The following is a 13,079-nucleotide window of genomic DNA, read 5'->3' as shown; positions in this document are numbered from 1 at the left end:
ACTTGAGCAGGCGTTTGACTGTGGGAGACAGGAGTAGGTATCTGTCTGTGGTAGACAGGAGCAGGTGTCTGTCTGTGGGAGACAGGAGCAGGCATCTGTCTGTGGGAGACAGGAGCAGGTATCTGTCTGTGGGAGACAGGAGCAGGCGTCTGTCTGTGGGAGACAGGAGCAGGCATCTGTCTGTGGGAGACAGGAGCAGGCATCTGTCTCTAGGAGACAGGAGCAGGCGTCTGTCTGTGGGAGACAGGAGCAGGCGTCTGTCTGTGGGAGACTGGAGCAGGCATCTAACTGTGGTAGACAGGATCAGGCGTCTGTCTGTGGGAGACTGGAGCAGGCGTCTGTCTGTGGGAGACAGGAGCAGGCGTCTGTCTGTGGGAGAGAGGAGCAGGCGTCTGTCTGTGGGAGACTGGAGCAGGCGTCTGTCTGTGGGATACTGGTGCAGGCGTCTGTCTGTGGGGAGACTGGAGCAGGCGTCTGTCTGTGGGAGACAGAAGCAGGCGTCTCTCTGTGGGAGACTGGAGCAGGCGTCTGTCTGTGGGAGACAGGAGCAGGCATCTGTCTGTGGGAGACAGGAGCAGGTATCTGTCTGTGGGAGACAGGAGCAGGCGTCTGTCTGTGGGAGACAGGAGCAGGCATCTGTCTGTGGGAGACAGGAGCAGGCATCTGTCTCTAGGAGACAGGAGCAGGCGTCTGTCTGTGGGAGACAGGAGCAGGCGTCTGTCTGTGGGAGACTGGAGCAGGCATCTAACTGTGGTAGACAGGATCAGGCGTCTGTCTGTGGGAGACTGGAGCAGGCGTCTGTCTGTGGGAGACAGGAGCAGGCGTCTGTCTGTGGGAGAGAGGAGCAGGCGTCTGTCTGTGGGAGACTGGAGCAGGCGTCTGTCTGTGGGATACTGGTGCAGGCGTCTGTCTGTGGGAGACTGGAGCAGGCGTCTGTCTGTGGGAGACAGAAGCAGGCGTCTGTCTGTGGTAGACTGGAGCAGGCGTCTGTCTGTGGGAGACTGGAGCAGGCGTCTGGCTGTGGTAGACTGGAGCAGGCGTATGTCTGTGGTAGACTGGAGCAGGCGTCTGTCTGTGGTAGACTGGAGCAGGCGTCTGACTGTGGGAGACTGGAGCAGGTGTCTGGCTGTGGGAGACTGGAGCAGGCGTCTGTTTGTGGGAGACTGGAACAGGCGTCTGTCTTTGGGAGACTGGAGCAGGCGTCTGTCTGTGGGACACTGGAGCAGGCGTCTGTCTGTGGGAGACTGGAGCAGGCGTCTGTCTGTTGTAGACTGGAGCAGGCGTCTGTCTGTGGGAGACTGGAGCAGGCGTCTGTCTGTGGGAGACTGGAGCAGGCGTCCGTCTGTGGTAGACTGGAGCAGACGTCTGTCTGTGGTAGACTGGAGCAGGCGTCTGTCTGTGGTAGACTGGAGCAGGCGTCTGTCTGTGGGAGACTGGAGCAGGTGTCTGTCTGTGGTAGACTGGAGCAGGCGTCTGTCTGTGGGAGACTGGAGCAGGCGTCTGTCTGTGGTAGACTGGAGCAGGCCTCTGTCTGTCGTAGACTGGAGCAGGCCTCTGTCTGTGGTAGACTGGAGCAGGCGTCTGTCTGTGGAAGACTGGAGCAGGCGTCTGTCTGTGGGAGACAGGAGCAGGCGTCTGTCTGTGGGAGACTGGAGCAGGCGTCTGTCTGTGGGAGACTGGAGCAGGCGTCTGTCTGTGGTAGACTGGAGCAGACGTCTGTCTGTGGTAGACTGGGACAGGCGTCTGTCTGTGGTAGACTGGAGCAGGCGTCTGTCTGTGGGAGACTGGAGCAGGTGTCTGTCTGTGGTAGACTGGAGCAGGCGTCTGTCTGTGGGAGACTGGAGCAGGCGTCTGTCTGTGGTAGACTGGAGCAGGCCTCTGTCTGTCGTGAGACTGGAGCAGGCCTCTGTCTGTGGTAGACTGGAGCAGGCGTCTGTCTGTGGAAGACTGGAGCAGGCGTCTGTCTGTGGGAGACAGGAGCAGGCGTCTGTCTGTGGGAGACTGGAGCAGGCGTCTGTCTGTGGGAGACTGGACCAGGCGTCTGTCTGTGGGAGACTGGAGCAGGCATCTGTCTGTGGGAGACACGAGTAGGTATCTGTCAGTGGGAGACAGGAGCAGGCGTCTGTCTGCGGGAGACAGGATCAGGCGTCTGTCTGTGGGAGACAGGAGCAGGCGTCTGTCTGTGTGAAACAGGAGCAGGTATCTGTCTGTGGGAGACAGGAGCAGGCGTCTGTCTGTGGTAGACAGGAGCAGGCATCTGTCTGCGGGAGACAGGATCATGCGTCAGTCTGTGGGAGACTTGAGCAGGCGTTTGACTGTGGGAGACAGGAGTAGGTATCTGTCTGTGGTAGACAGGAGCAGGTGTCTGTCTGTGGGAGACAGGAGCAGGCATCTGTCTGTGGGAGACAGGAGCAGGTATCTGTCTGTGGGAGACAGGAGCAGGCGTCTGTCTGTGGGAGACAGGAGCAGGCATCTGTCTGTGGGAGACAGGAGCAGGCATCTGTCTCTAGGAGACAGGAGCAGGCGTCTGTCTGTGGGAGACAGGAGCAGGCGTCTGTCTGTGGGAGACTGGAGCAGGCATCTAACTGTGGTAGACAGGATCAGGCGTCTGTCTGTGGGAGACTGGAGCAGGCGTCTGTCTGTGGGAGACAGGAGCAGGCGTCTGTCTGTGGGAGAGAGGAGCAGGCGTCTGTCTGTGGGAGACTGGAGCAGGCGTCTGTCTGTGGGATACTGGTGCAGGCGTCTGTCTGTGGGAGACTGGAGCAGGCGTCTGTCTGTGGGAGACAGAAGCAGGCGTCTCTCTGTGGGAGACTGGAGCAGGCGTCTGTCTGTGGGAGACAGGAGCAGGCATCTGTCTGTGGGAGACAGGAGCAGGTATCTGTCTGTGGGAGACAGGAGCAGGCGTCTGTCTGTGGGAGACAGGAGCAGGCATCTGTCTGTGGGAGACAGGAGCAGGCATCTGTCTCTAGGAGACAGGAGCAGGCGTCTGTCTGTGGGAGACAGGAGCAGGCGTCTGTCTGTGGGAGACTGGAGCAGGCATCTAACTGTGGTAGACAGGATCAGGCGTCTGTCTGTGGGGAGACTGGAGCAGGCGTCTGTCTGTGGGAGACAGGAGCAGGCGTCTGTCTGTGGGAGAGAGGAGCAGGCGTCTGTCTGTGGGAGACTGGAGCAGGCGTCTGTCTGTGGGATACTGGTGCAGGCGTCTGTCTGTGGGAGACTGGAGCAGGCGTCTGTCTGTGGGAGACAGGAGCAGGCGTCTGTCTGTGGGAGACTGGAGCAGGCGTCTGTCTGTGGGAGACTGGAGCAGGCGTCTGTCTGTGGGAGACTGGAGCAGGCGTCTGTCTGTGGGAGACTGGAGCAGGCGTCTGTCTGTGGGAGTCTGGAGCAGGCGTCTGTCTGTGGGAGACTGGAGCAGGCGTCTGTCTGCAGGAGACAGGATCAGGTGTCTGTCTGTAGGAGACTGGAGCAGGTGTCTGTCTGTGGGAGACAGGAGTAGGCATCTAACTGTGGTAGACAGGAGCAGGCATCTGTCTGTGGGAGACAGGAGTAGGTATCTGTCTGTGGGAGACAGGAGCAGGCGTCTGTCTGTGGTAGACAGGAGCAGGCATCTGTCTGCGGGAGACAGGATCAGGCGTCAGTCTGTGGGAGACTGGATCAGGCGTTTGTCTGTGGGAGACAGGAGTAGGTATCTGTCTGTGGTGGACAGGAGCAGGCATCTGTCTGTGGGAGACAGGAGCAGTTATCTGTCTGTGGGAGACAGGAGCAGGTATCTGTCTGTGGTAGACAGGAGCAGGCGTCTGTCTGTGGGAGACAGGAGCAGGCATCAGAGACAGGAGCAGGCATCTGTCTGTGGGAGTCAGGAGCAGGCGTCTGTCTGTGGGAGTCTGGAGCAGGCGTCTGTCTGTGGGAGACTGGAGTAGGCGTCTGTCTGTGGGAGACAGGATCAGGCGTCTGTCTGTGGGAGTCTGGAGCAGGCGTCTGTCTGTGGTAGACTGGAGCAGGCATCTGTCTCTAGGAGACAGGAGCAGGCGTCTGTCTGTGGGAGACAGGAGCATGCGTCTGTCTGTGGGAGACTGGAGCAGGCATCTAACTGTGGTAGACAGGATCAGGCGTCTGTCTGTGGGAGACTGGAGCAGGCGTCTGTCTGTGGGAGACTGGAGCAGGCGTCTGTCTGTGGGAGACTGGAGCAGGCGTCTGTCTGTGGGATACTGGTGCAGGCGTCTGTCTGTGGGAGACTGGAGCAGGCGTCTGTCTGTGGGAGACAGAAGCAGGCGTCTCTCTGTGGGAGACTGGAGCAGGCGTCTGTCTGTGGGAGACTGGAGCAGGCGTCTGTCTGTGGGAGACTGGAGCAGGCGTCTGTCTGTGGGAGACTGGAGCAGGCGTCTGTCTGTGGTAGACTGGAGCAGGCGTCTGTCTGCAGGAGACAGGATCAGGTGTCTGTCTGTAGGAGACTGGAGCAGGTGTCTGTCTGTGGGAGACAGGAGTAGGCATCTAACTGTGGTAGACAGGAGCAGGCATCTGTCTGTGGGAGACAGGAGTAGGTATCTGTCTGTGGGAGACAGGAGCAGGCGTCTGTCTGTGGTAGACAGGAGCAGGCATCTGTCTGCGGGAGACAGGATCAGGCGTCAGTCTGTGGGAGACTGGATCAGGCGTTTGTCTGTGGGAGACAGGAGTAGGTATCTGTCTGTGGTGGACAGGAGCAGGCATCTGTCTGTGGGAGACAGGAGCAGGCATCTGTCTGTGGGAGACAGGAGCAGGTATCTGTCTGTGGGAGACAGGAGCAGGCGTCTGTCTGTGGGAGACAGGAGCAGGCATCAGAGACAGGAGCAGGCATCTGTCTGTGGGAGTCAGGAGCAGGCGTCTGTCTGTGGGAGACAGGAGCAGGCGTCTGTCTGTGGGAGACAGGAGCAGGCATCTGTCTGTGGGAGACAGGAGCAGGCTCTGTCTGTGGGAGACAGGAGCAGGCATCAGAGACAGGAGCAGGCGTCTGTCTGTGGGAGACAGGAGCAGGCGTCTGTCTGTGGGAGACAGGAGCGACTTACTGTTAGTGAGTGCATACATTTTTCATACTGAGTATCATGTAGTAGCCTAAATATATCGATGTTACATTGAGCTGGGTGAATGGAATATGAATGACAGTCATCCAATATGCTCTAACAGAAATAAGGCCATGTGAATAAAGAAAATAATCGTCCTCCCTCGTCTTAAACGGCACCAACCGCCACTGGTTTGAACAGTTCCTCTCTAGCCCAGATTGAAATACCAACGTCCTCATTATGATCGCATATAACGCACAGGCACCATCAATGTGGGAGTCTTGTAATGTTTCATTTGTGTGATGAAACCTAAACCCGCCCACCTCCTCAGCCCACAGGCAGAAGATAGCCGTTAATAGGAAGCCTGAATCAGAGTGCATCAACCATGACAGTCATCCCCTGTTCTAATCCTTGGTGTGATGACTCGGAGGTTTAACAGCCTGCCAGGGCCAATGGGGGCTTCCAGTCAGCCGCGGTTAGTGCCTCCCATGTCAAAACTCGATAATAGTACCTTCCTCCCATTGGCTCCCAAGGGATGTAGTGTCAGAGTTTATTGGCTCCTCAATTGTGGCTCTGTTGTCCCACCCCTGTGTTTTAAAGTGAACTTTTCCACCAGCAACCACCTCTTTCTCTCCCTCCCCTCCACTCCCCTTCCAGTCAACATTGGTTAGCTGCGGCGGTGGCGCCCATGGCAGACAGCTATTACAGGATTGGCCTGGATATGCCATTAACCTGTCTGCAGATGGGCCTCCCTGGAGGAGCAGTGTGGCGTTCAGAGGGGAAACACGTTTTTATGGGGCACCAGAACCTCCCATTTGGCATGGTTGTGGTTGTGGTTGTGGGTGAGGGACGAGGATTGTCCCTTGAGTGTTAGTTAGGGATAAGAGTAATTTTCAGTCAAATAACTAATCATTTCTACACCAATGCATTCATAGAAAAACACTACAAGGAACAGAAAACAGAAATGTGCTAACCTGTGCTACTTTCAAGGATTTACTCCTACAGCATTGTGTACTTGCCCAACCTTACTGTTTTTTCACATGAACCTATCATATTGTCCCATATCTGGGTACAACACAAGCAATAAAAGAGGGATGCCCTCTCTTTCTGTGACCCAGTGATTACCTCTCCCCTGACTGCATCAGAGCTGGAGATGGAACCGTTCAATACCCATAAAGTGACTCCCTGTCTCTGTCTGGCCCTGCCTGAACACTGTGACAGCCAGAGAGGAGCTGAGAGGTATACACAGCAGACTTCAAACAGACTGCGACAGACAGGACAAGGGTCCTCTGCCAACTGAGACATCTACACTATACTGCTGCAGTGGAAAAACAGCCCTGGGTGAGTGCTATCAAGCTAGCTACAGTAAGTCATGTGTACAGAATTAACTGAGCATTGATAATCTCCTGAAGGTGTTTTGAACAGAACAGCCAGCCAACACAGTGAGGATCACATGATTTAATGTGCCTGGACTGATTGAATGACCGTCAATAAAAAAGACAAATAGACTCTTAAACATAAGTGAGAAGAGGAGATGGAGGAGAGCAGGCTCATTGTCTCAACATTAGCTCCGGGCGCAGCCAGTGAGGACATTGTCAAACACACACACAAAGTCCCCCCGGGCTCAGGGTGATACATCAGAGGAGATGAGGCATGCCATTTAACCAGCGATAAAACCTCCTACTCCTTATTCAATAAGATAACCCATTCACTCTTCACTTCTGCCCTTCAGCAAAGTACCGATATCAGCATGGTTCACAATGAGGACATCTGACAAAGCTTTCTTTTGATCCATTTCAGTAGAGATGGCTATGAAGGTTGATAGGATTAATTCAATTTAAAGTTATACCCAGTCACACAGTAGGGCTGGGTGAGGTGTCGAATTATGGATCAATTCATCAAGTCAAGGATCCTTATGAAAAGTTCATAACTTATAATGGCAGTCTGTCATGATCGTTACAGGAAGAAGCGGACCAAGGCGCAGCGTGGTAAGCGTACATCTTTTATTAAGTACACACACAAACAAAACAACAAACCAAACGATACGTGAAGTCCTAGGTTAATACACCAAAACAAACCTTACGGAAACAAGATCCCACAAATAACTAGTGCCAACAGGCTGCCTAAGTATGGTTCACAATCAGAGACAACGAGAATCAGCTGCCTCTGATTGGGAACCACCCTGGCCAACATAGATCTACACGAACTAGATCATGACATAGAAAATGACACATAGAAAATTCACACCCTGGCTCAACTTATAAGAGTCCCCAGAGCCAGGGCGTGACACAGTCATCTTCCATGCTTATTAACAGGATTTGTAAGATGTTGGCATCTAGTTAATTCCAAACTTATATGGATTTAGAATAAACAGGATCTTAAGTGAAATGAGAGACAAAAGTGAGAAAATAGGTTGCGTCGTGGAGGAAAGAAAATGTGTCGTGAAAAATTCCCCAGAGAATAGAGCATCTTCAGCAAGGGCTTAAGAAAATGATAATATATGATATGTAGAATATGATAATATATGATATGTAGAATATGATTATATATTATATGTAGAATATGATCATATATTATATGTAGAATATGATCATATATTATATGTAGAATATGATAATATATGATATGTAGAATATGATCATATATGATATGTAGAATATGATCATATATGATCTGTAGAATACGATAATATGTTATATATAGAATATGAGCATATATGATATGTAGAATATGATGTATGATATGTAGAATATGATCACGTGTTATATATAGAATATGATAATATATGACATGTAGAATGTAAAAGGACACCAGAAACAAAATTGTAGACCTGCACCAGGCTGGGAAGACTGAAACGGGGGGACCTAGTGAATGACCTGCAGAGAGCTGGGACCAAAGTAACAAAGCCTACCATCAGTAACACACTACGCCGCCAGGGACTCAAATCCTGCAGTGCCAGACGTGTCCCCCTGCTTAAGCCAGTACATGTCCAGGCCAATCTGAAGTTTGCTAGAGTGCATTTGGATGATCCAGAAGAGTATTGGGAGAATGTCATATGGTCAGATGAAACCAAAATATAATTTTTGGTAAAAACTCAACTCGTCGTGTTTGGAGGACAAAGAATGCTGAGTTGCATCCAAAGAACACCATACCTACTGTGAAGCATGGGGGTGGAAACATCATGCTTTGGGGCTGTTTTTCTGCAAAGGGACCAGGACGACTGATCCGTGTAAAGGAAAGAATGAATGGGGCCATGTATTGTGAGATTTTGAGTGAAAACCTCCTTCCATCAGCAAGGGCATTGAAGATGAAACGTGGCTGGGTCTTTCAGCATGACAATGATCCCAAACACACCACCCGGGCAACGAAGGAGTGGCTTCGTAAGAAGCATTTCAAGGTCCTGGAGTGGCCTAGCCAGTCTCCAGATCTCAACCCCATAGAAAATCATTGGAGGGAGTTGAAAGTCCGTGTTGCCCAGCGACAGCCCCAAAACATCACTGCTCTAGAGGAGATCTGCATGGAGGAATGGGCCAAAATACCAGCAACAGTGTGTGAAAACCTTGTGAAGACTTACAGAAAACGTTTGACCTGTGTCATTGCCAACAAAGGGTATATAACAAAGTATTGAGAAACTTTTGTTATTGACCAAATACTTATTTTCTACCATAATTTGCAAATAAATTCATTAAAAATCCTACAATGTGATTTTCTGGATTTTTTTTCTCATTTTGTCTGTCATAGTTGACATGTACCTATGATGAAAATTACAGGCCTCTCTCATCTTTTTAAGTGGGAGAACTTGCACAATTGGTGGCTGACTAAATACTTTTTTTCCCCCACTGTAGATGTAGAATGTTATATGAAGAATATGATAATATGTTATATGTAGAATATGTTATATGTAGAATATGACTTCTGCCCTATCTCTATGTGTTTCTCCTTCATCGCCCTCCAGCTGGACACGACTGTATCGCGACGCGGTGTCAGAAACAGCCTGAAAACAAGTCAAACCAACTGAGGTATAATGGCTGTACCTCCATCATATGGTGACCTTGGCAAATCTGCAAAGGACATCTTCAACAAAGGATATGGTTTTGGATTGGTGAAACTTGATGTCAAGACCAAGTCTTCAAGTGGAGTGGAATTCAAAACCTCGGGCTCCTCCAACACTGACACCAGCAAAGTCAACGGGAACTTGGAGACTAAGTACAAATGGGGTGAATACGGCCTGACGTTTACAGAGAAGTGGACAACAGACAACACTCTGGGGACTGAGATCACCGTTGAAGACCAGATCACCAAAGGACTGAAAGTTACGTTCGACACCCAATTCTCACCAAATTCTGGCAAGAAGAGTGGGAAGGTGAAGACTGTCTATAAGCGTGAATACGTCAACCTGGGTGTGGATGTAGACTTTGACTTTGCCGGCCCGGCCATCCACGGGGCAGCGGTGGCCGGATACGAGGGATGGCTGGCTGGCTATCAGATGGCCTTCGACACGGCCAAGTCCAAAATGACCCAGAGCAACTTCGCTGTTGGCTATAAGACAGGAGATTTCCAGCTGCACACCAATGTTAATGATGGCACAGAGTTTGGAGGGTCCATCTACCAGAAGGTAAATGACCAGCTGGAGACTGCTGTGAACCTGGCCTGGACAGCAGGCAGCAACAGCACCCGCTTTGGCATCGCTGCCAAGTACCAGCTGGACTCCACTACCTCAATATCTGCTAAAGTTAACAATGCCAGCTTGGTGGGAGTTGGCTATACCCAGACACTGCGGCCAGGTATGAAACTCGTCCTGTCTGCACTGGTCGACGGAAAAAGCATCAATGCCGGTGGCCACAAACTGGAACTGGGACTGGAGCTGGAGGCATAAGTATCTAGCTATCCTGTCTAGTGAAGTCGTTGTATTTATTTGAATTGAGGGAATCGCAGAAGAATTTGGCCTTATGTATTTCCAGCCCAACCACCATTTTAAGGGATGTCTCAAAGGAAAGGGATGAATCTAATCTAAAGCAACAACAACTCCTGAGTGGCGTAGTGGTCTAAGGCACTGCATCGCAGTGCTAACTGTGCCACTAGATCCTGGTTCGAATCCAGGCTCTGTCGCAGCCGGCCGCGACCGGGAGACTCATGGGCGGCGCACAATTGGCCCAGCGTTGTCCAGGGTAGGGGAGGGAATGGCCGGCAGGGATGTAGCTCAGTTGATAGAGCATGGCGTTTGCAACGCCAGGGTTGTGGGTTCGTTTCCCACGGGGGGGGCAGTATAAAAAAAAAATGTATTCACTAACTGTAAGTTGCTCTGGATAAGAGCGTCTGCTAAATGACTAAAATGAAAATACACTGAGTGCACACAACATTAGGAACACCTTCCTAATATTGAGTTGCACCCCCTTTTGCCCTCAGAACAGCCTCAATTAGTCGGGGCATGGACTCTACAAGGTGTTGAAAGCATTCAGAAGGGATGTTGGCCCCATGTTGACTCCAATGCTTCCCACAGGTGTGTTAAGTTGGCTGGATGTCTTTTGAGTGGTGGACCATTCTTGATACACACGGGAAACTGTTGAGCGTGAGAAACCCAGCAGCATTTAAGTTCTTGACACATTCAAACTGGTGCACCTGGCACCTACTACCATACCCTGATCAAAGGCGCTTAAATATTTTGTCTTGCCCTTTCACCTTCTGAATAGCACACATAGCAATGACGTGGTGCACATATCTCCACATACACTGAGTGTACTAAACATTAGGAACACTTTCCTAATATTGAGTTGCACCCCCTTTTGCCCTCAGAACAACCTCAATTCGTCGGGGCATGGACCATTCTTGATACACATGGGAACTGTTGAGTGTGAAAAACCCAGCAACGTTGCAGTTCTTGACACAAACTGGTGTACCTGGCACCTACTACCATACCCCGTTCAAAGGCACTCACCCTCTGAATGGCACACATACACAATCCATGTCTCAAATGTCTCAAGGTTTAAAATCCTCCTTTAACTTGTCTCATCCCCTTCATCTACACTGATTTTAAGTGGATTTAACAAGTGACATCAATAAGGGATCATAGCTTTCACCTGGATTCACCTGGTCAGTCGATGTCATGGAAAGAGCATGTGTTCCTAATGTTTTGTACACTCAGTGTATGTTAAATGTAGAACAAGTTATATGTAGAATATGTTATATTTAGAATATAACAATATCTTATATGTAGAATATGATCACGTGTTATATGTGGAATATGATAAGGTTATATGTAGCTCAGCTGGTAGAGAGCATGGCGCTTGTAAAGCCAAGGTAGTGGGTTCGATCCCCGGGACCACCCATACACACAAAAAAAATGTATGCACGCATGACTGTAAGTCGCTTTGGATAAAAGCGTCTGCTAAATGGCATATTATATTATTATATTATATGTAGAATATGTTATATGTAGAATATGATATGTTATATATAGAATATGATATGTTATATGTAGAATATGATATGTTATATGTAGTATATTATATATTATATGTAGAATATGATTATGTATTATATGATCATATTTATATGTTGAGAATGATAATGTTATATGTAGAACATGATATGTTATGTGTAGAATGTATTATATGTAGAATATGATAATATGGTATATGTTAATTGTGATAATGTGTTATACAGTGGGGAGAACAAGTATTTGATACACTGCCAATTTTGCAGGTTTTCCTACTTACAAAGCATGTAGAGGTCTGTAATTTTTATCATAGGTACACTTCAACTGTGAGAGACGGAATCTAAAACAAAAATCCAGAAAATCACATTGTACGATTTTTAAGTAATTAATTTGCATTTTATTGCATGACATAAGTATTTGATCACCTACCAACCAGTAAGAATTCCGTCTCTCACAGACCTGTTAGTTTTTCTTTAAGAAGCCCTCCTGTTCTCCACTCATTACCTGTATTAACTGCACCTGTTTGAACTTGTTACCTTTATAAAAGACACCTGTCCACACACTCAATCAAACAGACTCCAACCTCTCCACAATGGCCAAGACCAGAGAGCTGTGTAAGGACATCAGGGATAAAATTGTAGACCTGCACAAGGCTGGGAGGGGCTACAGGACAATAGGCAAGCAGCTTGGTGAGAAGGAAACAACTGTTGGCACAATTATTAGAAAATGGAAGAAGTTCAAGATGATGGTCAATCACCCTCGGTCTGGGGCTCCATGCAAGATCTCACCTCGTGGGGCATCAATGATCATGAGGAAGGTGAGGGATCAGCCCAGAACTACACAGCAGGACCTGGTCAATGACCTGAAGAGAGCTGGGACCACAGTCTCAAAGAAAACCATTAGTAACACATTCCGCCGTCATGGATTAAAATCCTGCAGCGCACACAAGGTCCCCCTGCTCAAGCCAGCGCATGTCCAGGCCCGTCTGAAGTTTGCCAATGACCATCTGGATGATCCAGAGGAGGAATGGGAGAAGGTCATGTGGTCTGATGAGACAAAAATAGAGCTTTTTGGTCTAAACTCAACTCGCTGTGTTTGGAGGAAGAAGAAGGATGAGTACAACCCCAAGAACACCATCCCAACCGTGAAGCATGTTGGTGGAAACATAATTCTTTGGGGATGCTTTTCTGCAAAGGGGACAGGACGACTGCACCGTATTGAGGGGACGATGGATGGGGCCATGTATCGCGAGATCTTGGCCAACAACCTCCTTCCCTCAGTAAGAGCATTGAAGATGGGTCGTGGCTGGGTCTTCCAGCATGACAACGACCTGAAACACACAGCCAGGGCAACTAAGGAGTGGCTCCGTAAGAAGCATCTCAAGGTCCTGGAGTGGCCTAGCCAGTCTCCAGACCTGAACCCAATAGAAAATCTTTGGAGGGAGCTGAAAGTCCTTATTGCCCAGCGACAGCCCCGAAACCTGAAGGATCTGGAGAAGGTCTGTATGGAGGAGTGGGCCAAAATCCCTGCTGCAGTGTGTGCAAACCTGGTCAAGACCTACAGGAAACGTATGATCTCTGTAATTGCAAACAAAGGATTCTGTACCA

General features: G+C 49.8%; 1 protein-coding gene across 1 annotated transcript; it reads left to right on the top strand.

Annotated features, from left to right (window-relative positions):
- Window positions 1-8,962: 8,962 nt before the first annotated feature.
- Window positions 8,963-10,056, top strand: LOC121554977 (voltage-dependent anion-selective channel protein 2-like). The gene has a single exon (XM_041868717.1). The coding sequence runs from the start codon at window positions 9,061-9,063 to the stop codon at window positions 9,910-9,912; it is 852 nt and encodes a 283-aa protein (XP_041724651.1). The 5' UTR covers window positions 8,963-9,060; the 3' UTR covers window positions 9,913-10,056.
- The last annotated feature ends 3,023 nt before the right edge of the window (window positions 10,057-13,079 follow it).

The sequence above is a fragment of the Coregonus clupeaformis genome, chromosome 40 (assembly GCF_020615455.1).
Source record: "Coregonus clupeaformis isolate EN_2021a chromosome 40, ASM2061545v1, whole genome shotgun sequence".
NCBI classification, from domain to species: Eukaryota; Metazoa; Chordata; class Actinopteri; order Salmoniformes; family Salmonidae; genus Coregonus; species Coregonus clupeaformis.
This window is presented reverse-complemented; position numbering and strand designations above follow the sequence as displayed.